Here is a 24380-nt window from a genome sequence, read left to right as displayed (position 1 = left end):
CATTATAATGATTGCTACACATCAAAAGTATTCCACTGGGTGCAAAGCATTCTGAGGTGTCCAAGTCACGGCATGGTGGCACAGTGGTTAGCACTGCAGCCTCAGCGCTAGGGACCCGAGTTTGATTCCCGCCTCGGGTCAGTGTGTGGAGTTTGCACGATCTCCCCATGTCTGCGTGGGTTTCCTCTGGGTGCTCCGGTTTCCTCCCACACTCAAAGACGTGCTGGTTAGGCGCACTGACCCGAAAAGGCGCTGGGGTGTAGTGACTAGGAGAATTTCACAGTAACTTCATTGCAGTGTTAATGTAAGCCTTACTTGTGACTAATAAATAAACTTTACTTTTGCTACAAGGCAACTTTGATGTGCAGCTCAACAAGAACCTCTTTCGTGCCAGACCCACAAGGACGCTCAGCTTCACAGGGCCAATTTCATCCTGGCATCTGGAGGAGCACAATTATTTAAATTTCACTCTAATATCAAGGGCAAATAAGCACAGGGATGTGTGGCAGAAATAAACTGAGCAATAAAAAAAAAACGCTAGAACCAGCAACACAGGAATTGGCATTAATGCAAATTACCAATTGGTATTGGGTTCTGGCTCAGTTTTGGACATCTGCCCATTTTAAAGATGGACTTCTTCCATGGGGGAGATTGTATATAAAATATCAAATGGTACAAATAGGGTAAACCCAGATTATTGCTTCATAAATATATAAAAGAAATAAAACTAGAGAACATGAACAAAGATTAGTAGAAAATAAATTTTGAATAGACGCAAGGACAACAATGCTCTTCTACTCAACAACAAATAGAATCAACTAACAGGCTATGAAAGGAGGCAAAAATAATGGACTTATTCAAAATGAGATGGCAAGATAAGAAAAACCCTCATTCGTGTCTTGGTCATTTCCAGTTTCCAACATTCATCTGAACTGACTTCCCTCCATAAATCAGCTCATTCAGATCTCTGTTGTGCATCATTGGTCATATCATCAGGTCTTGCTCACCCAGCACACTTATCCTTGCTGAGCTACATGGACTTTTATTCGCACAATTCCTCAAATTTAAAATTCTCATCTGTATTTAAATTCTTTCAGTTTTGCGGTAATTTCCTCCAATTTGAACAAGTTAATATTGCCTCCGAGCTGTGGGGTGCACAACCAACGAGGCAGTGTCTAGGGCACTGCTTCAGGTCTTTTGTTCTAGATCGTTTCTTCTTGGATTCACCCCTTAAGACTCTTCAGCTATACTTCCCTCTGCTTCTTTAGGTCATAGAATCATACAATCCTTCAGTGCAGAAGGAGGTCATTCAGCCCATCGAGTCTGCACCTACCACAATCCCACTCAAGTCCTATCCTCATAACCCCATACATTTACCCTAGCCAATCCCCCGACACTAAGGGGCAATTTAGCATGGCCAATCCACCTAACCCGCACACATCTTTGGACTATGGGAGGAAACGCAGCACCCGGAAGAAACCCACAGACACAGGGAGAATGTGCAAACTCCACACAGGCAGAGACTCAAGCCAGGATTTGAACCTGGGTCACTGGCACTGTGAGGCAGCAGTGCTAACCACTGTGGCACCATGCCGCCCCTCCAAGAGGTCTTCTATGTCCAAGATGCATGTGTGGGTTAGGTGGATTGGTTATGCTAAAAACAAAGTGTGCCTTAGTGTCCGGGAATTAGCAGGGTAAATACATGGAGTTAAGGGGAAAGGGCCTGAGTGGGATTGTTGTCAGTGCAGGCTTGATGGGCTGAATGGCCTCTTTCTGTACTGTAGGAATTCTATGATTCTTTAAAGTTCACCTCTGACCAAGCCTCCTAATTTCTCACTCTGGCTTGACATCTGATTTCTTCTTCTTCATGTCTCCTAAGTACGTTGAATACTCTTCTACTTTAAAAGTATTACTTAAAATGTTAATCTTTAATTAAGACGGGTCATTAACCTCACGTCTCCAATTTCTTATTAAAGAAATGCAACAAATAACAGAGGTGGTTTTGTGGCATAGTATGAAGCATCTCTACCTCTGAACCCGATGCTCCAGGTTTGAGTCCAACCTCAGGACTTGATGACCAAGGAAGGTGCATCCAAACAGGTTGGAGTATCAACCTGCAAGACTCCTGGTCAGCCATACCTGTTGTGGAGTGGCATCCCTCAAGCTACAACCTCTGGCAACAGGCTAGCAACCTGTTCCAGATAAAACTCACTATAGAATCAGATGAAAGCCTCCCCTGTGCAGGAAGGGAAGCAAGAACAACAAACAATAAATGTAACTGTGATGAGATGACTCACAGGATGAAGTTCTCCTATGAGATATTTTTTGGTCATTTCTCGTGCATCAGTAGAGTGGCCGACATCATCAAAAGCTTCTGAAGCATCGCCTCCTGCTTGCTCCTTCAGCACTTCTTCGCCACCTGGATGCTGCAAGACACCCAACAAAAAAGATTCAAGGTTGACAATTTAAACTGAAGAGTGAGCAATATTATTATTTACCAAAAGAGAAAACACTGGAAAATCTCAGCAGGTCTGGCAACATCTGCAAAGAGAGAAAAGAGCTGATGTTTAGAATCCAGATGACCCTTTGTCAAAGCTTTGACAAAGGGTCATCTGGACTCAAAACATCAGCTCTTTTCTCTCCTTACAGATGCTGCCAGACCTGCTGAGATTTTCCAGCGTTTTCTCTTTTGGTTTCAGATTCCAGCATCCACAGTAATTTACTTTTATCCAATATTATTATTTACTCATGCATCGCATCCAAACATTCACCTCCTTCCCCCCCCTTAAAAGAAAATCAGAAGCCATTCTTTCCTGTATTTGCAGCACTCCATGTATTCTTATGAACTGTCTGTCGAGATGACTGGACACATCTCACAGCTACAGATGGCAAAGTGATTGTGAACTGCTCATCCTTTAAATTTTTTACTATATAAAAAAAGAGAATAGATAAAGTAAACATTGATCCATTAGAGGCAAGATAAATCATGGGGAATAAGGAAATGGCTGACTTGTTGAACAAATATGTATATGTGTTTTCACAGTAGAAGACACAAGTTACATAGCAGAAATAGAGGATAATCGAGGGACTAATAAGAGTGAGGTGGTTTTGCTACTGATATTAAGTTTATTTATTAGTGTCACAAGTAGACTTACATTAACACTGAAATGAAGTTACTGTGAAAATCACCTAGATGCCACACTCTGGCACCTGTTTGGGTATATGGGGGAGAATTTAGCATAGCCAATGTACCTAACCAGCACATCTTTCGGATTGTGGCAGGAAACTGGAGCACCCGGAGGAAACCCAGGCAGACATGGGGAGAACGTGCAGTCCTCGACTTGTGAAGTAGATGATTTAGTGTTGCGGTCGCGCTGACTTGAACAGGCGAACGTTCGGTTTCCAGATTTACAGTGTTGTGCAGTTTGGTGGAGAAGCTTCCCTGTTTCAGCTGTGGTCTTCGCTGATGTGGCTTACTTCAGCAATCAGAAAGAGATAGAGATATAGCTGCAAAACGATTCTGCAGGGGTGCTGCTACGGTGGTTGGCTTTTTGCTTCTTTGTCACGCATCTCCAATACCCCCAGCACTAACACATCAGTCTTTGTATATTCCTGGAAGGCAAAATCCACAAACCCATCCTGCACCGAAGAGGTAGACCCAGTCAAAAATGGGCCTCAAAACTGATCTAAGTTTGCCTGACGCGCTGCTTGGCATCATGCAGTAGGCAGAGGGGATGCAGATTTCAGGATGCTGCATTGCAGGCAGCAGCCCTCAGGCAGGTCCAGCTGGGACGTGAAAAAGGACGGTGATGGAAGGGGGGAAACGAAGCATATAAAGTCCAATAATGGTCTTTGTAACTGCCATGGAGCTAGTAGAAATCCCATTCCTCCAGGCTCCACATTCAGATAAATTATACGTACTTCTTTAAACTTGCCTTTTTGGTGGCAGCTGCCAGTAATCCCTTCAATAACTGCTGGTTCGGATTGGTTGCATGTAGACATGGTTATCCTGAACCCACAAAGTCTGTCCCCAGCTGCATTCAAGGCAGCCCACCTTTAGGTAAGGGTGCCGAAACAGCCACTCAGTCTCCTTTTGTAAATGCAAAAGCCCAGTGTCTTATTTACAATGGCATTGTACACCTGTATGAATATGCCTTCTGTACGTGCAAACAGTCCATTATATTGTCCAGAAAGTGAGTGCAGCACCAAACAATAGTCTTCACACATGGTGGCATAATGGTTAGCACTGCTGCCTAACAGCGCTAGGGACTGGGGTTCGATTCCGGCCTTGGGTGACTGTATGTGTGGAGTTTGCACGTTCTCCCTGTGTCTGCGTGGGTTTCCTCCGGGTGCACCGGTTTCCTTCCATGTTCCAAAGGTATGTAGATTAGATGAATTCATAGAAATCATAGAAACCCTACAGTGCAGAAGGAGGCCATTCGGCCCATCGAGTCTGCACCGACCACAATCCCACCCAGGCCCTACCCCCACATATTTTACCTGCTAATCCCTCTAACCTCCGCATCTCAGGGGCAATTTTTAACCTGGCCAATCAACCTAACCTGCACATCTTTGGACTGTGGGAGGAAGCCGGAGCACCCGGAGGAAACCCACGCAGACACGAGGAGAATGTGTAAACTCCACACAGACAGTGACCCAAGCCGGGAATCGAACCCAGGTCCCTGGAGCTGTGAAGCAGCAGTGCTAACCACTGTGCTACCGTGCCGCCCTAAGTAGTATTGTAAAATAGGGTACAAAAGCACCTGTGACTGGGAGGGAAAACAACATTTTACAATAAAAAAGGGAAGTAGAAAAAAAAGGAAGAAAGTACCAGAAATAAAATGTGAAACATTTATAACAACATTTTCAGGAGGTATTTGGATTTGTTCCATTTATTTTTCTTATCTGTGTATTTTAGCATCTCAGTTTCTCCCCTTCCCATCCTCTCCTACTCACACTGAATCATGATGTGGAGATGCCGGCGTTGGACTGGGGTAAGCACAGTAAGAAGTCTCACAACACCAGGTTAAAGTCCAACAGGGTTATTTGGTAGTACAAGCTTTCGGAGTGTCGCTCCTTCTTCAGGGGAGTGAGGAGCTGTGTTCACAAACAGGGCATATATAGACACAAACTCAATTTACAAGATAATAGTTGGAATGCGAGTCTTTACAGGTAATCAAGTCTTAAAAGGTACAGACAATGTGAGTGGAGAGAGGGTTAAGCACAGGTTAAAGAGATGTGTATTGTCTCCAGCCAGGACAGTTAGTGAGATTTTGCAAACCCAGGCAAGTCGTGGGGTTACAGACAGTGTGACATGAACCCAAGATCCTGGTTGAGGCTGTCCTCATGTGTGCGGAACTTGGCAATCAGTCTCTGCTCAGCGATTCTGCATTGTCGTGTGTCGTGAAGGCTGCCTTGGAGAACGCTTACCCGAAGATCAGAGGCTGAACGCCCATGACTGCTGAAGTGCTCCCCGACAGGAAGAGAACACTCCTGCCTGAACCACACTGAATCAAGCAGCCCTTCAGCACCTCAATCAGGTTCCCATCAAGGATTCAGCATCAAGTATCATCTCAACCTCAACACAGTTGATTCTCGGATCTCGTTGCCCACGTGTTACCCCATCATTCCTGTCAACCATCATTGGTGGCATCATGTTGCTGCCTTCTAAGGATCCTTCCAAATCTTGTTTCACTCTCCCTCAATGCTTTAAATATCCACTCAAAACCCTTCCATTTTCTACACTAATAAAAGGGGAGAGATAAAAATGATAATTAAAAAAAAACACTGAACTGCACAAACAAGTTACTTTCACAAATCAATTTTAAACATTCTTTAAAAGGAAAAGACTATGGCCAAATTCTCCAGCCTCGCCGGGGGCTGTGATTCTCCCATACCGCTGCTGTGAATGGAGATTTGGCTGAGCGCCAAGTTCTCCTTGGTCGCTGGTAGCGGGGCACACAAGACCGCAGAATTCTGGCCTACAACCCACACAGAAATGGAGTTTGATGTCACCAAAGCTACTCAAACATGGGCAATTCAAAAACCGTCAGTTCAGAGCAATTCTGTCCAAAGATTTAGCACTTTTGCCAAAACATTAAAACATCATTAAGAGCTCAAGTAAACAAATTAAACAAAGGGTAATAAACAAATATAAAACATTTTGGCTAATAACGTGCTGATTTATTCTGAAAATCTAGATAAGCTTTAGGTAAAGGATAGGTCGTAACTATCAAAAACAACATGCCTTTGAAACACGAGACCTCGGACTTGGAGTATCTCAGCTAAAATCCAAATACACACTGATTAAACAAGTCCAAAGTCCCACCCAGTGAAGTACAAATCAAAGGCCATTACTGAGCATTTCAAAATCAGTCACAAACATTAACTTTTCTGGTACTCTACAATGCAAACACAAACAGAAATGGATCCAAATCAAATCCTTCAGTAAATCAATAATAATCTTAAAATAATCTGAAGCATTAAAAGAGTCTTAGACCCATTCCTCCACATGGCCTTACTTTCGAGATTACAGGAGGCAGCCACAGCACATGGGATCTGGTCATGACCCAACACATCACGACTAACATGGTCCTTCCATCAGCCAACTAATATCCTGGGAGAAGCAAGGATGGAGAAAGATCCAGGCCAAAGGTTGACAGGATGCTCTGGAAAATTCCTCTTCAAACACCAAGTGGTCAAAGCCAGTCCAGGTAACCACATGATGTGATCTCTGCCCAGTCAAGGACCCTCACCCAGCCAACAATGTATTGCAGAGGCTGGCTGGCTGCTCTCTGGAAACAAACATAACATCCATATATTCCAAGTCTTACAAAGTTTAAACTCACATCCTCTGATTCTACCCAATCCATTGAACTTGAATAACCTGCCAAAGGGGATGCTTTCCAACCCTCGAGTTATTTTAAGAACGCTAGGTCTATCCTGCTTTAAACTAAATAGAGCCAAGTGCTTAAGCCTAAGCAGTTAAGGTTCCTTAAGCTATGAATGATCCTCACAGCTCTCCTCTGGATCTTTTCCACGATCACCATATCTAGAGGAACCAAAGTCAGGCACAGGGCTCCAAACACAATCTAAATACTATCCTGCCCTCTGATTTGTACCAAAGGATCCATTCATACAACCCAATACCCTGCTAGTTTTAGCTACAGTTTCTCTACATTGTTCATGAACAGTCATTAATCTTTGAACAATTGATACCAAATCTTTTCCTCTCCTGACCCTTTTCAGTCTTTTTCCCTGCAAATTATATCTGCATTCTTTGTTGGTGCTACCAACATGCAGGACACTACATTTCTCCAAGCTAAGTGCCATCTCTTAGGCTTATGGCTGCTTCTGTCTCCCTCATTTGCATGTGGCTAATCTGCAAAATGAAAATAAATTTTAAAAACTGTTACATTGTATACTCAAACACAGTTGTGTTATTTCCTTAGAAACCATGTTCCACTCTACCAATCTGAAAATAAGCTCAATTCACTTATTAATTCTTTTAAAAGTGAGTTATTTCCTTTGCTCTGGCCCCTTGCCTTTTTCTTCTTTGCTTTGACAATAATAAGCCACATTGTAAGCATAAATCTGAACAGTGCGGTCAAGGTCAGGCAGGGCATTACACTCATTTAAAAAGAATTCAAACGTTGCAGTGGGAAGATAGTAGGATTGGTATTCTGCAAGAACGAGGTCTCGTTGTCACAAAAGACATTTTCATCTGAAGCCATTTTGTATATTTCAAATCTGCAGAATGTGGATCCAGTCGACCTGGAGTCTGACAGAAGCTGGATTTGATCAGCAGTTTGAACAAACAAAGCCCCCATATCCATGAGTGTAACCACACGGACATGATCCGGAATAGGATGTGGCTGAATATGGATCATTGTGAAAGCAAAGCATTAAAAAAGAAACAATAAAAATAACCAGCTTTTAGAATATACAAGTCCTTTTAAAAACATACTTTAAACTTTGCTGGAGCTCAGCATGATTTCATAAGAATGATAACACAACTCTTTCTTTATAACTGATGAAACCAGTATACACAGTTCTTGTTCACTGCACTTGGATTCAGGAAAGAAACACCATTAATTTTTAATCTAGGTAAAGAGATTGAACTTCGACCTACTAAAACACTGTGATAAAGCAGGAAGTGAATAAAAGCCATTGAATCCAGTATATTTAACAAATCAAGTTAAATGTGAGCTTGTACAGATTTTTCAAATTTGCTTAGGCTGAAATTCTCCAGCCGTTCATGCCGGCTGGATTCTCTGGTCCCCGCGGCAGCGCATCCCCTGCTGCAAGTTTCCCAGTGGCATGGGTGGCTTCAATGGAAATTCCCACTGACAGCGGCAGGACCAAAGGGCATGCTGCCTTCCGCCGCCGAGAAAAAGGCTGAGGGGGAGGCCAGAGAATCTCACCTTAATCTCCAGATGGAAGCCTATAATAGGACAGGACCTTGAGCCCGCATTCTCCATCCACAGGATCACCGGCAGGGGCTCAAGATCCAACGAAACCCCAAAATCGCAAATCTCGTCAATGAGATCGCAGTCTCCGATTTCCACAAACATGCAAATAAACAGGTCAAACCACAACACACAGCGGTAGGCTGTACTGAAGGGGTTAATCTTCAAAGCAGGTCGATCTAAAACCAAGTCAATACTAGATAAAGAGACTGCGGGATAGTTATTTAAAAAAAAGACAGTAGCCATCAGTCAATCCAACTAAAAAAACTAGGAGGCCATCATTGCTGATGGCCCAGACAACAGCCATTTTACAAGCAAACATCAACAACAGCGAAGGAGAAATGGGCTTTATCACAAACATAGCAACCTGAGAGCCAGACACATCGCACCTGGATGGGGTCCACATTTTTATAGTTGTGGAAAGAACGTCGTGATGAACGGGTTTGTCTCAAGCAAGGCAGGATCACACTAACAAGATCAAAAAGGTGCAGAGTACCCAACCATCCAAACAGGATGTCTTCAGGAAATTTTGCTTTGATATTTTTAATAAAGTTTGTAACACAAAGGCCAGGACCATAGCGTCTGGCACTGCAGTCACCAAGGAGAATCGGGAAGGGTCAACCCGATTCACAGACCTACAGCCTGCGTCAGAAAGGAACAACCTTGTGGGGAATTGTAAATATCTGCCAGATCCAAGGGGTATTGGGACGGAGGTTTACAGATAAGAGTAACAACTAAGTCCAGAGGGGGTTTGAATTGAACCGGTTAAGGTTTGGGTAGAAATGTGGGGTTTTGCCTATGGTTTTTCAGTGGAGGCTTTTACTAATAAGTCATGGTTTTGCATGTTGTGTGGCATCATAACAATAGTTTAGAACTCTAGTATTAGGGTACTAGGAGTATCTTGTTTTGTTAAACGGATTTATGGTTGATCCTAAAATTCTTTGCCCATGTAAGTTTGTCCTTCATAAAATCCTAAAGTCAAGAACTGATGGTAAGGGTATATGGTGTGCATCTCTCATAGTATACAAGGTAAAATATCTGTCTCTTAGGATCCATAAACGATTTCAGATTCCACAAGGGCAGCTGATCCATCACATGACAGTTTGACAAACTTCTAAAAATTTGACTGTTATACTGGTTGTGCGGTTTACCTAATCTAAAGCAAATAGCATGTGCAATAAAGTTATATTTGCATATGTAAGTCAACAGTTAGATTTGACATGGGTTGCACAAAATCAAACAGGCCTTTACAAACAAAGAACAAAGAACAATACAGCACAGGAACAGGCCCTTCGGCCCTCCAAGCCCGCGCCGCTCCCCGGTCCAGGATTGAATCCTGAATCCAGGATCCCCGCCCAATTTTCCAGCCTATCTACATCCTAATATCCTATCCACCGAGCTGTCCCTCACAGCTACGATGCTTTGTTCATCACAACCTATTAACTCACCCCCACCCCCCCATTCCAGACCATGTGATCTCCAGGGAGAGGCGAAAACCCAGAGTGAAAACCCCAGGGCCAATATGGGGAAAAAAAAATCTGGGAAATTCCTCTCCGACCCCCTGTGGCGATCGAAACGAGTCCAGGAGATCCTTTAGTCAAAAATTTGCATTAACAAAAGTAGTGATGTTAAATAATAGTTGCTTCAGTGGTCTTGGAAGAAAGTTAAGGCTTGCCATACCTGAAAAGTTTAATTCTAAATTCCCACTACCTACGCAAATTTAATAGGAATACATATTTGGTGGAAACTTCCATTGGGATATCTACCACCCCCTTTGTTTTATTATATTTTGGATGACAGTGGGGGTTTAGTAGCACAGTGATTATGTTAGAGAGAGCGGCATGGTAGCACAGTGGTTAGCACTGCCTCACAGCACCAGGGAATCAGGTTCAATTCCAGCCTCAGGTCACTGTCTGTGTGGAGTCTGCACGTTCTCTCCGTGTCTGCATGGGTTTCCTCCGGGTGCTCTGGTTTCCTCCCACATTCCAAAGATGTGCAGGTTAGGTTGATTGGTCATGCTCAATTGTCCCTAGTGTCCCAAGATGTGTAGGTTAGGGGAATTAGCGGGGTAAATGTGTGGGATTACGTGGATAGGGTCTGGGTGCGATGCTCCGTCACAGAGTCGGTACAGACTCAATGGGCCAAATGGCCTGCTTCAGCGATGTAGGGATTCTATGATTCTAACTAGTATTCCAGAGGCTTGGACTAATAAATCTGAAGATCTGAATTCAAATCGCAACTTATGAACAAATAGGATAAGGAATAGGCCATCCAGCCTCTTGAGTCTGCTCGCCATTTAATAAAATTATGGTTGATCTGATTGTGGCCTTACTCCCACTCTCCTGTCTGCCCTTATATCCCTTAACTCCCTTGCCAATCAAAAATCTATCTAGCTCAGCCTTGAGTTCCACCACCCCCCTCCACCCCAATAGTATCTCAGCTGATTCTCTTTGCTCTTAGCTCTGATGAAGTAGGTTCTTTACCCAGAGGGTGGTGAGGGATTGGAATGCCCTGCCAGCATCAGTTGTAAATGCGCCTAGTTTGGGGGCGTTTAAGAGATCCGTAGATAGGTTCATGGACAAAAAGAAATTGGTTTAGGTTGGAGGGTCACAGTTTTTTTTTAACTGGTCGGTGCAACATCGTGGGCCGAAGGGCCTGTTCTGCGCTGTAATGTTCTATGTTCTATGTTCTATGAAGGGTCATCTAGACTCAAAGAACAAAGCACAATACAGCACAGGAACAGGCCCTTTGGCCCTCCAAGCCCGTGCCGCTCCCTGGTCCAAACTAGACCATTCTTTTGTATCCCTCCATTCTCACTCCGTTCATGCAGCTATCTAGATAAGTCTTAAACGTTCCCAGTGTGTCCGCCTCCATCACCTTACCTGGCAGCGCATTCCAGGCCCCCACCACCCTCTGTGTAAAATATGTCCTTCTGATATCTGTGTTAAACCTCCCCCCCTTCACCTTGAACCTATGACCCCTTGTGAACGTCACCACCGACCTGGGGAAAAGCTTCCCACCGTTCACCCTATCTATGCCTTTCATAATTTTATACACCTCTATTAAGTCTCCCCTCATCCTCCGTCTTTCCAGGGAGAACAACCCCAGTTTACCCAATCTCTCCTCATAACTAAACCCCTCCATACCAGGCAACATCCTGGTAAACCTCCTCTGTACTCTCTCCAAAGCCTCCACGTCCTTCTGGTAGTGTGGCGACCAGAACTGGACGCAGTATTCCAAATGCGGCCGAACCAATGTTCTATACATCTGCAACATCAGACCCCAACTTTTATACTCTATGCCCGTCCTATAAAGGCAAGCATGCCATATGCCTTCTTCACCACCTTCTCCACCTGTGACGTCACCTTCAAGGATCTGTGGACTTGCACACCCAGGTCCCTCTGCGTATCTACACCCTTTATGGTTCTGCCATTTATCGTATAACTCCTCCCTACATTATTTCCACCAAAATGCATCACTTCGCATTTATCAGGATTGAACTCCATCTGCCATTTCTTTGCCCAAATTTCCAACCTATCTATATCCTTCTTTAGCCTCTGACAATGCTCCACACTATCTGCAAGTCCTGCCAATTTTGTGTCGTCCGCAAACTTACTGATCACCCCAGTTACACCTTCTTCCAGATCGTTTATATAAATCACAAACAGCAGAGGTCCCAATACAGAGCCCTGCGGAACACCACTAGTCACAGGCCTCCAGCCGGAAAAAGACCCTTCCACTACCACCCTCTGTCTTCTGTGACCAAGTCAGAAGTTTAACAACACCAGGTTAAAGTCCAACAGGTTTATTTGGTAGCAAAAGCCACACAAGCTTTCGAAGCTCTAAGCCGCTTCTTCAGGTGAGTGGGAATTCTGTTCACAAACAGAGCTTATAAAGACACAGACTCAATTTACATGAATAATGGTTGGAATGCGAATACTTACAACTAATCAAGTCTTTAAGAAACAAAACAATGGGAGTGGAGAGAGCATCAAGACAGGCTAAAAAGATGTGTATTGTCTCCAGACAAGACAGCCAGTGAAACTCTGCAGGTCCACGCAACTGTGGGAGTTACAAATAGTGTGACATGAACCCAATCTCCCGGTTGAGGCCGTCCTCGTGTGTGCGGAACTTGGCTATCAGTTTCTGCTCAGCGACTCTGCGCTGTCGTGTGTCGCGAAGGCCGCCTTGGAGAACGCTTACCCGAATATCAGAGGCCGAATGCCCGTGACCGCTGAAGTGTTCCCCAACAGGAAGAGAACAGTCTTGCCTGGTGATTGTCGAGCGGTGTTCATTCATCCGTTGTCGCAGCATCTGCATAGTTTCCCCAATGTACCATGCCTCGGGACATCCTTTCTTGCAGCGTATCAGGTAGACAACGTTGGCCGAGTTGCAAGAGTATGTACCGTGTACCTGGTGGATGGTGTTCTCACGTGAGATGATGGCATCTGTGTCGATGATCCGGCACGTCTTGCAGAGGTTGCTGTGGCAGGGTTGTGTGGTGTCTTGGTCACTGTTCTCCTGAAGGCTGGGTAGTTTGCTGCGGACAATGGTCTGTTTGAGGTTGTGCGGTTGTTTGAAGGCAAGAAGTGGGGGTGTGGGGATGGCCTTGGCGAGATGTTCGTCTTCATCAATGACATGTTGAAGGCTCCGGAGGAGATGCCGTAGCTTCTCCGCTCCGGGGAAGTACTGGACAACGAAGGGTACTCTGTCCACTGTGTCCCGTGTTTGTCTTCTGAGGAGGTCGGTGCGGTTTTTCGCTGTGGCGCGTTGGAACTGTTGATCAATGAGTCTAGCGCCATATCCTGTTCTTATGAGGGCATCTTTCAGCGTCTGGAGGTGTCTGTTGCGATCCTCCTCATCCGAGCAGATCCTGTGTATACATGAACACCGCTTGACAATCACCAGGCAAGACTGTTCTCTTCCTGTTGGGGAGCACTTCAGCGGTCACGGGCATTCGGCCTCTGATATTCGGGTAAGCGTTCTCCAAGGCGGCCTTCGCGACACACGACAGCGCAGAGTCACAGAGCAGAAACTGATAGCCAAGTTCCGCACACACGAGGACTGCCTCAACCGGGATATTGGGTTCATGTCACACTATTTGTAACTCCCACAGTTGCGTGGACCTGCAGAGTTTCACTGGCTGTCTTGTCTGGAGACAATACACATCTTTTTAGCCTGTCTTGATGCTCTCTCCACTCCCATTGTTTTGTTTCTTAAAGACTTGATTAGTTGTAAGTATTCGCATTCCAACCATTATTCATGTAAATTGAGTCTGTGTCTTTATAAGCTCTGTTTGTGAACAGAATTCCCACTCACCTGAAGAAGCGGCTTAGAGCTTCGAAAGCTTGTGTGGACTTTGCTACCAAATAAACCTGTTGAACTTTAACCTGGTGTTGTTAAACTTCTTACTGTGTTTACCCCAGTCCAACGCCGGCATCTCCACTTCTGTGACCAAGCCAGTTCTCCACCCATCTAGCCACCTCCCCCTTTATCCCATGAGATCCAACCTTTTTCACCAGCCTACCATGAGGGACTTTGTCAAACGCTTTACTAAAGTCCATATAGACGACATCCACGGCCCTTCCCTCATCAACCATTTTGGTCACTTCTTCAAAAAACTCCACCAGGTTAGTGAGGCATGACCTCCCTCTCACAAAACCATGCTGACTATCGTTAATGAGTTTATTCCTTTCTAAATGCGCATATATCCTATCTCTAAATGTTGGCTCTATTCTCTCCCCACTGCTGCTGTCAGGCCTGCTGAGATTTTCCAGCATTTTCTGTTTTTGTTTCAGATTCCAGCATCCACAGTATTTTGCTTTTATCTTAGTCTGTAATGCACTGCCACTTCTCTCCTAAGAATGCCTTCCCTGAAGTGCTGCTCTTCTCTCCGAAAGAATTTCCATTTGTCTCTCTCACCCTGTGCACCGTCGCTGCTTTCCATTTCCCTCCTGGTGTTTGATAAGGTATTTACCAAAACTTGCTTTCACAGCCATATTTCCTTCCTCAGCGACTGTCTCCATCTCTGACTCACCCCGTATGGATCCCAAATGAAGTTCCATCCCTCATCTTTCGAATCCACCCCGGATTACAGGTATCTCCAGGAAATACAACGCTCCTTGGACTGTTGTTCTCGCCGCATCCTGAGATCCACACTCAGTGCCATGCGACATCATATGCACACCCTCGATATCTCTCTCCAGCAGCACCATCTCACTCTTTTTCAATGCTGACCTGATCCCCGGTTTCACTTCATTCTTTGACTCATCTGACGTATCAACAAGAAAATGTTTCTCTTCCTTTTAAGTGTTAAGGGACTCAAGCTCCAACAACTCATCAATACCAACACCAATACCAGGACCCTCCACCTCCTCCTGTCCCTCAGATCCCATCCCTCCTAACCCCAGCCCTTGCCGCTTATTCACCTTCCCCTCTCAGAGGCTGAGCGTGCTGTACTCAGCAAAGGACTCAGCTTCGTACCCTTATAACCTCACCTTAACAAACTTCAGGCTTGACATGATGCTGAACTCTTCTTCTGCCGCCTTCGTGCTCCCTTCTTTGGGTAGGAGTCCGCCCCCCATTCAGCAGATCCTTTCATCCACCTCCAGCATTTCCCCTCCACCTGGACTCTTCCCTCTGGCCTCTGACCTGCTCTTGATCTTTTCATTGAGAACTGTCACCGTCTCAATTTCTCCGCTCCTCTCAACCACTCTACCTTGTCACCTTCCGAATTTGTTGCACTTCACTCTCTTCAGACCAACCCTGACCTTGTCATCAAACCCGCCAACAAGGGTCTGCTGCTATTGTCTGGCGTATGGACTTCTACCTCGCAGAGATTGAGCGCCAAACTCTCGGACACTTTCTCCTATCTCCCCCTGGACCACGATCCGACCACTGAATGTCAAGTCACTGTTTCCAGGACTGTCAACGACCTCATCTCCTTCAGGGATCTTCCCTCCACAGCCTCCAACCTCAGTCTCCCAACCCTGGACAGCTACTTCTATCTCCTTCCCACAATCCATAAACAGGACTGCCCCAGTAGGCCCATCGTGTCAGCCTGTTCCTGCCCCAATGAACTAATTTCCTCCTATCTTGACTCCATTCTCTCTCCTCTTGTCCAGTCCTTTCCCATCTATATCCTCCGATGCCCTACGCCATATCAACGACTTCCAGTTCCTTGGCCCAAACCACCTCCTCTTCACCATGGATGTCCAATCCCGCTACACTTCCATCCCCCACCATGATGGCCTCAAAGCTCTTCACTTCTTCCTTGAACAGAGTTCTGAACAATCCCCAATCACCACCACTCTCCTCCACCTGGCTGAACTGGTTTTCTCACTCAACAATTTCTCCTTTAACTCATCTCACTTCCTCCAAATTCATTCATTCATTGTCTCATCTGACGTATCAACAAGAAAATTTTTCTCTTCCTTTTAGGAGTTAAAGGATGCAAGCTCCAACAACTCATCAATACCTACACCCATCCAGGACCCTCCACCTCCTCCCGTCCCTCAGATCCCAGTTGTGGCTCTGGGTCCCAATTATGCCTGTCTCTTTATGTGTTATGTTGAGCATTCCCTGTTCCAGTCCTACTCCGGCCCCCTCCCACCACTCCTTTAGTGATACATCAACGACTATTTCAGTGCCACTTCATGCTCTCGTCTAGACCTGAAAAAATTGATCAATTTTGCTTCCAATTTCCACCCCACTATCACCTTCACATGGTCCATCTCTGACACTTCTCTAAACTGTCCACTAGTATCCATTACAAGCCCACCGACTCCCATAACTACCTTGATTACAGCTCTTCACACCCTACATCCTGTAAGGACTCCATTCCATTCTCTCAGTTCCTTCACCTCTGCTGTGTCTGTTCTGATGATGCCACTTTCCTAAATAGTGCCGCCGATATGTCTTCCTTCTTCCTCAATCGTGGTTTTCCACCCATTGTGGCAGTCAGGGCCCTCAACTGCATCCAACCCATCCCCCACACCACTGCTCTCACCCTCTCCCCTCCCTCCCAGAACCCCTTGGTCCTCACTTTTCACCCCACCAGTCTTCACATTCAAAGGATCATCCTCCGCCATTTCCGCCAACTCCAGCATGATGCCACTACCCAACACATCTTCCCCTCAAACCCCACTTCAGCATTCCACAGAGAACACTCTCTCCGGGATACCCTGGTCCACTCCTCCATCACACCTAACACCTCACCCCCTGCCCACGGCACCTTCCCATGCAATCATTGAAGGTGCAACACCTGCCCCTTTATCTCCTCCCTACTCACCGTCTCAGGTTCTAAACACCCCTTTCAGGTGAAAATGCTCCATCCCAGGCAACATCCTGGTGAACCTCCTCTGTACCCGTTCTAATGCTACCATATCCTTGCTATAGTGAGGTGACTAGAACTGCACACAGTACTCCAGCTGCGGCCTAACCAACATCTCTACAACCCCAACATTAATTACCTCCTTGCCCTTATACTCTAAGCCATCGAAGACTCTGGTTTGTAGGGAAATTGGAAAAATCTCACTCAGGAAGGCACTAATCACATTGAGGGATTTTGTCAGGGACGTGGAGAGACAAAGTCGAGCCATGGAGGGAGAGCACAAGCCTCCCTACTTACCCAACTACCTATCTATCCAAGTCTTCAAGCACAACCTGCCGAACATGTGGCACGAGTCTACAGGTCATGCATTGGACTCAGTCATCTCTGAATCCACTGAACAGAACGGAAACAAGTCTTCCGTGATCCCAATGGGCTGCCTAAGATGTATTAATAAGGATATTAGGGAGGGACAACAAGCGTTGACCTTTGCAGCAATGTTCAAATCTTCTGAAAGAATAAAAATAATGACCTTAGATTTTTTCATCATGGTAATTAGGAAAAAGTATTTTGAACATGTATTTTAATTATAGTTGAAACTCATTATCCACATATTGGTGGGATGCATCTTCAAACCATGGAAACAAAAAAGCTTGTGTTAAGGCTGAAGAGCAGATAAGGGAGGCTCAAGGCCAGTACTTGAACAAAACAAAAAAAAGATTGCAGTGTCTATGACCAGATATTTTTATTCTCCTGAAATTTTGTTTTTGGGATACATCACTGTAGGTTACTCAATGCAGAAGTGCCAGGAAGGACACCAGGCAAGTGGAGACATGAGTAAAAAGAATAGGAATTGGGCCACACCTCCCATTCAAAGGAAAATAACAGGCTATAAATCTCAGTTACACTTTATTTTACTCTGCTACTCAAATACTGCTTTTATTTAGTCTCACTTTGGCTTAAATAAAATGGTTACCAATATGCAGTCAGCTTTGAACAATTGAACAGACAGTCCAAAGGGATTCCAGAAATATTACCGTAACTAAAGTATAGAACCACATGGACTGCACTGATTCAAAAAGATGACTCAATGCCTTCTCAAGGGTAACAAATGGTGGGTCTTCCCAGCAAGCTCCACATCCCATAAGTGACATTAAAATATTTTAACAACTTTAAAATCACAAGTGCACAAAGAGAAAGGAGAGATGAAGCATTCTATCAGCTATATCCCAGTCAAGAAAACAAAGGAATAACTCTGTTCCTTATTGAGTATGAGGGAGGACTCTCTCAGAGTTCACATCACAAATATTCTGAGCCGTCTTTTCAAGGGAATTCAGCAGGAAGGAGACAAAGATTATATGTATTAGTTTGGAGCAAAGGCATCATCTGTTGGCATTGATACTTTGCCTAAAAAATTGGGGACGGGCTTGAATTATTTTACTGCCAGCAATGAAACTTGAACAACTCACTATGCTACAAAAGAATCTATGACTGCAAGAAAGCAAACAGAAGTTTGGTGGGAGGATTAAATAACATTCCCCAAACCACTAAAAAAACACATGGGCCAATCTGAATGAAGTAACAACCTGTCTAAATCATCACTCTTAGGAAGGTCAAATTCAATAAAGGAGGAATACATTTCAAATAATTTCTTCTACCAAAGTCAGATGCGTTCAATCAACAATCCTTGCAGATTGCAGCATGTCAGTGCATCAAAAATACCAGCGGACAAGGCAAGAGACAGCGCATAGTCTTCCTAACTGCACAGATTGATTTCTGACGTCTTCTCAATAACTGGGACCATGATCTCCTTGCCAGCCTATTCTTTATATGCTGAAAAAGCCAGCTGAGATTGTTAAATACCCGGCAATATCAACAATATTAGGAGCTTGAGCAGGGGTCTCTCAATAATTTTCATGCCTTCTACTTATTGATCAAACAGCGCACTCTGAGAACACTCAAGAGTCAGTTGCTTCTTGGCCTTTTGGCTAAGATCCAGGGTCAATCAAGCCCAAGATGGGGGGCAATGCCTTATCTTGTCAGCTTGGATCGTGTTTGTCTCTCTTGTGGGGATCAAGAACTGGATTCAATTGGAATTTGAATTTGGTTTTTGGAACAAGCAAGGAACGGGTTTGAGTTTACCCAGTCCACTCTGAGCATTGGCTTTGTAACTTTAAAAAAAATTAAAAACACTCAAGATGCAGGTAGAAAATAGCCCAATTATTTTACAGAGATCATTTTAACACGTTCCAGCAGCTGACTGTCACTTAATGCAATCCAACCCATCACACTGTGACTAAATCAAGCACAAACATCACTTTAAAGGTTATGCTGTCATTAAAAGGCCCAATTCACTTGGATGTGGAAATGGGATAAGGTGCAAATTTCCAGGAGAAATGTTTGTGAGAAAGTTCCCAAAAACAGTGAAGCACATTCATTTTCTTACTCCCTTCTCACAAATAGTGATAGCTTCGGACAATCACCACTGATAAATATCTACATGTAAATAAAGACAGAAAATGTTGGACAAACACGGCAGGTCTGGCAGTATCTGTAGAGAGAAACAGAGTTTATGTTTTGGATCTAACTGCTCAAGACGGAACTTTCTGTAGAAAGGTCATTTAGATCCTAAACGATAACTCTGCTTCCTGCTCCCAGATGCTGCCGGACTGCCCGAGTTAATCCAGCATTTTCGGCTTTGATTTCAGATTTCCAGCATCCACAGTAATTTATTCTTATCTCAATGTAAAGGGTGGGGTGGCAGCTTTTTACTGTTCATTTGTTCAGTACATTGTTTTCTGTGGAAAAGGCTCAGAATTTAATATCCTGCTCACATGCACGCAAATTACATTTTGGTAATTCATTTTAAATGCAGAACGCCCTCCAAATCTGAAAAGTGAGACAGCCCTTCCCCAAATTGCTATCCGGTAACAGGAACAATTACAGTCCTGCAGATCAACAAGTAGTAGTCATTTACAAACAACTTGGAAGCTAGCGTTGTTTAAAGTTTTCACAGAATCCCCACAGTGTAAAAGGAGGCCATTTGGCCCTTCGTGTCTGCACCGAATCTCCAACACAGCATCTTACTCAGGCCCTATCCTCGTAACCCGATGTGTTTCCCTTGCTGGTCACCCTAACCTACTCATCTCGGGACGCTAAGGACAATTTAGCATGGCCAATCCACCTAACCGGCACATCTTTAGACTGTGGGAGAAAACCCACGCTGACGCAGGAGGAATGTACAAACTCCACACAGACAGTTATCCAAGGCTGGAATTGAACCCAGGTTCCTGGCACTATGAGGGAGCAGTGCTAATCACTGTGCCACCCGCACGGGTCATGCAACATGCTGTATGCAATCACTTGAATATAGTAACCCAAATTGATGTTTTCAGGAGAATTATCTCAGAATATATTCATTTTTTGTGTGCTATGCAAATAAAAAGACCAGTTATTTCTACAATCCTAAAAAATAATGTTCTATTGGAATAGGCAGGATTTTTTTAAACTGTTGCACACCACAAATAGCATGTCTTACTGTCCATAATAAAAATGTCTCAATGTTATATACTGGGACATGGCAGACGTGTAGCTTGCTTGCTTCAACTGTTAAGTCTCAAGCACTGGCACTTGTGAAAGAGCCTGTCATTGGGAAACTGGGCCATGAGGTGGCACGGAGGGGCTTCCAGTCAGGGATACAGAAGTTATCAACAAAGATGTGGGACACATTATATTCAGGCTGTTTTCAAGATCCTAGAGACAGAGAAGCTCTACTGGACAGTACATTCCATGGAAAGTGCATTATGGGGCAGCACGGTGGCACAGTGATTAGACTGCTGCTTCACAGCTCCAGGGACCTGGGTTCGATTCCCTGCTTGGGTCACTGTCTGTGCGGAGTTTGCACATTCTCCTCGTGTCTGCGTGGGTTTCCTCCAGGTGCTCCGGTTTCCTCCCACAATCCAAAGATGTACGGGTTAGGTTGATTGGCCATGCTAAAAAATTGCCCCTTAGTGTCCTGGGATGCGTAGATTTGAGGGATTAGCGGGTAAAATATGTAGGGATATGGGGGTAGGGCCTGGGTGGGATTGTGGTCGGTGCAGACTCGATGGGCCGAATGGCCTCTTTCTGTACTGTAGGGTTTCTATGATTTCTACGACTAAGGGATTTTCACATAACTTCATTACAGTGTGAATGTAACCCTACTTGTGACTAATAAATAAATTTTATTCCAAACTGAGTAAAACCTCATGTTATGGACAGTAAGACATGCTATTTGTGATGTGCAACATGTTTTAAAAATCCTACCTATTCCAATAGAACATTAGTTTTTAGGATTGTAAAAGTAACTGGTCTTTTGTTTTGCACAAAAATAAACATATTCTGAGATGGTTTTCCAGAAAGCATCAATTTGGGTTACTATATTCAAGGGATTGCATACAGCATGCTGCATGACCCCTGCAGGTGGCAGTGGTTAGCCAGTAACAAATACAAGTAACAAACCCCAGCACAAGATGTTAGGGAAAAAAAGCCCACACCCCAAAAACCAACAGGTTCACCTGATTTTCTACCCGAGGACATCAAATCTAGGAACGTTTTCTTATATATTAAAGCTGAAATCTTAACTTCAATGTTACAAAGTTATATGGTTGAAAATCTGTACGAGGGAACACAAAGGAAGGAACCTATGGAATAAGGAATTCAGCAATGCTGGAACAGTCAATTTCGAAATCAATGCAAGGTCCAGAAATCATAAACTCTCAACAAGTGTCAGTTAAGGTTCATAATCAAATGTACCTGCTGAAAGTCAGGGAACACTACAATCGGTGGCAAATACTTTCTGGTTAAAAGTAAAGTTTATTTATTAGTCACGAGTAGGCTTACATTAACACTGCAATGAAGTTATGTGACAATCCCCTAGTCGCCACCCTCCAGCGCCTGTTCAGGTACACTGAGGAGGGAATTTGGCATGGCCAATCCACCTAAGCTGCACATCTTTGAACAAAGAACAATACAGCACAGGAACAGGCCCTTCGGCCCTCCAAGCCCACGCCGCTCCCTGGTCCAAACTAGACCATTCTTTTGTATCCCTCCATTTCCACGCCGTTCATGTGGCTATCTAGATAAGTCTTAAATGTTCCCAGTGTGTCTGCCTCCACCACCTTGCCCGGCAGCGCATTCCAGACCCCCACCACTCTCTGTGCAAAATACGTCCTTCTGATATCCGTGTTAAACCTCCCCCCCCCTCACCTTGAATCTATGACCCCTCGTGAACGTCACCACCGACCTGGGAAAAAGCTTCCCACCGTTCACCCTATACATGCCTTTCATAATTTTATACACCTCTATTAGGTCACCCCTCATCCTCCGTCTTTCCAGTGAGAACAACCCCAGTTTACCCAATCTCTCCTCATAACTAAGCCCTTCCATACCAGGCAACATCCTGGTAAACCTCCTCTGCACTCTCTCTAAAGCCTCCACGTCCTTCTGGTAGTGTGGCGACCAGAACTGGGCGCAGTACTCCAAATGCAGCCGAACCAACGTTCTATACAACCACAACATCATAGAAACCCTACAGTACAGGAAGGGGCCATTCGGCCCATCGAGTCTGCACCGACCACAATCCCACCATCCCTACATATTTACCCACTAATCCCTCTAACCTTCGCATCAGACCCCAACTTTTATACTCTATGCTTTATATGCTTTATACTCTAACTTTTATACTCTTTGGACTGTGGGAGGAAACCAAAGCACCCAGAGGAAACCCATGCAGACACAGGGAGAACGTGCAGATCCATTGACTCTATCTACACTTCCCACTGCCTTGGCAAAGCAGCCAACATGATTAAAGACTCCACGCACCCGGGACATTCTCTCTTCCACTTTCTTCTGTTGGGAAAAGATACAGAAGTCGGAGGTCACGTACCAACCGACTCAAGAACAGCTTCTTTCCTGCTGCCATCAGACTTTTGAATGGACCTGCCTCGCCATAAGTTGATCTTACTCTACACTCTAGCTTTAACACCTGTAACACCACATTCTGCACTCTCGTTTCCTTCTCTATGAATGGTATGCTTTGTATACATAGCGCGCAAGAAACAATACTTTTCACTGTATACTAATACGTGACAATAATAATTCGCAGTAGTACTAACCACCCTGCCACTGTGTTGTGTGCCTTTAATGGAAAATTATTTAAATTGCAACGTTTAAAAAACAACAATCCGGTGCACTTCTCTCGTTAGCGGCAAAGCTGTGGATTGAGAAAGTTTACACCCACTGTTTGTGGCAACAGTGGGAAGGTCTGATACAAAAATGTACGGTTGGCGGGGGAGGGCGGAATAACAACATTCATTGCACAACATTCATTGAAGTGAGATCAGATCATTTGGCATTAACTACCTCCTCCAGAAAGGTGGACACGTCGTAGATTTTGTTGTGAATGTTGATCCAGGCGCTGGAGCCAGTGCTGTGTCGCTTTAATTCCTCCAGCCGGTAATACTTCACCTCTTCCTTGTTCTCAGCCATGTTGGAATAACTTTCGGTCAATCAAGTCGAACCGCACGCAAAAGCAACAACTTGGCCAGCTCACACTGCTCCGCGCCGATCCCGGAGTTTCATTGGTTGGTCGATCTGTCACTCAGATGACGCCACAATGCTGACAGTTCGAAAATCGAACGTAAAATTGCTGGGGAACTTTTGGCGGAAATTTCTCAATGAGCCGCGTCCGGAAAGGTGGAGTCGGAGGACGGCCTCCAGTTCATATTACCTGTATGCAACCCACACTTACATCATCAATCTTCAGGACATTTACAGGAAGTAACTTGTGTGCTAAATCCAAAATGTAAAGCCTGTCTTCCAAGAATTGAGTTTATTAACATTTTTTTTAAAAAGTTAAATTGGCTGCAAAACCATCTAACCATAATAGTAATCATCAGATATGTGCCAAAGCCTGAAGCTGTACTAATCAGGACTGATGCAAACACAGAACATCTCAGCATGTCTGACAACCATCTGTGGAGAGAGAATACCTAATTTGAAATGTTGGGGGAATTTTCCCATCCCACCCACCGTGGGGATCTGTGTGGGTGGGGGCACGGACCATGCAAAGGTCTGTTGACCTCAGGCGGGGCAAGCACGGTGGAAAATCCCACCCGTTGGCTCTATTCTCTCTCAGACGCTACGACAACGGATGAATGAACACCGCTCGACAATCACCAGGCAAGACTGTTCTCTTCCTGTTGGGGAGGACTTCAGCGGTCACGGGCATTTGGCCTCTGATCTTCGCGTAAGCGTTCTCCAAGGCGGCCTTCACAACACACGACAGCGCAGAGTCCCTGAGCAGAAACTGATAGCCAAGTTTAACAAGTTTATTACAGGAAGGATGTGGAAAAGATTGAAAGGGTGCAGAGGAGATTTACAAGGATGTTGCCTGGATTGAGTGGCATGCCTTATGAGGATAGGCTGAGGGAGCTCGGTCTTTTCTCCTTGGAGAGACGTAGGATGAGAGGAGACCTAATAGAGGTATACAAGATGTTGAGAGGCATAGATCGGGTGGACTCTCAGAGGCTTTTTCCCAGGGT

General features: G+C 44.8%; 1 protein-coding gene across 3 annotated transcripts in view; it reads right to left on the bottom strand.

Moving 5' to 3' along the window:
- The window catches only part of cyb5a (cytochrome b5 type A (microsomal)), a 36467-nt gene extending 13118 nt beyond the window's left edge, over nucleotides 1-23349 (bottom strand). For 2 of the 3 annotated variants that reach the window (XR_013498354.1, XM_078216703.1), the window contains exons 1-2: nucleotides 8424-8679; nucleotides 2298-2426 (exon numbers count right to left, since the gene is read on the bottom strand). Coding sequence is in view for 2 of the 3 variants with exons in the window: in XM_078216703.1 (XP_078072829.1) it covers nucleotides 2298-2426; nucleotides 8424-8573 (279 nt within the window). In the remaining variant the exon portion in view is untranslated. Of the gene's footprint in view, nucleotides 1-2297; nucleotides 2427-8423; nucleotides 8680-23199 lie in introns of those variants that run through there. The other variant, XM_078216704.1, reaches the window with a different exon arrangement.
- Nucleotides 23350-24380: the final 1031 nt, after the last annotated feature.

This window comes from Mustelus asterias, chromosome 7, assembly GCF_964213995.1.
Source record: "Mustelus asterias chromosome 7, sMusAst1.hap1.1, whole genome shotgun sequence".
Lineage (NCBI taxonomy): Eukaryota > Metazoa > Chordata > Chondrichthyes > Carcharhiniformes > Triakidae > Mustelus > Mustelus asterias.
The sequence above is the reverse complement of the archived record's forward strand: the minus strand, read 5'-3'. Positions and strand labels throughout refer to the sequence as shown.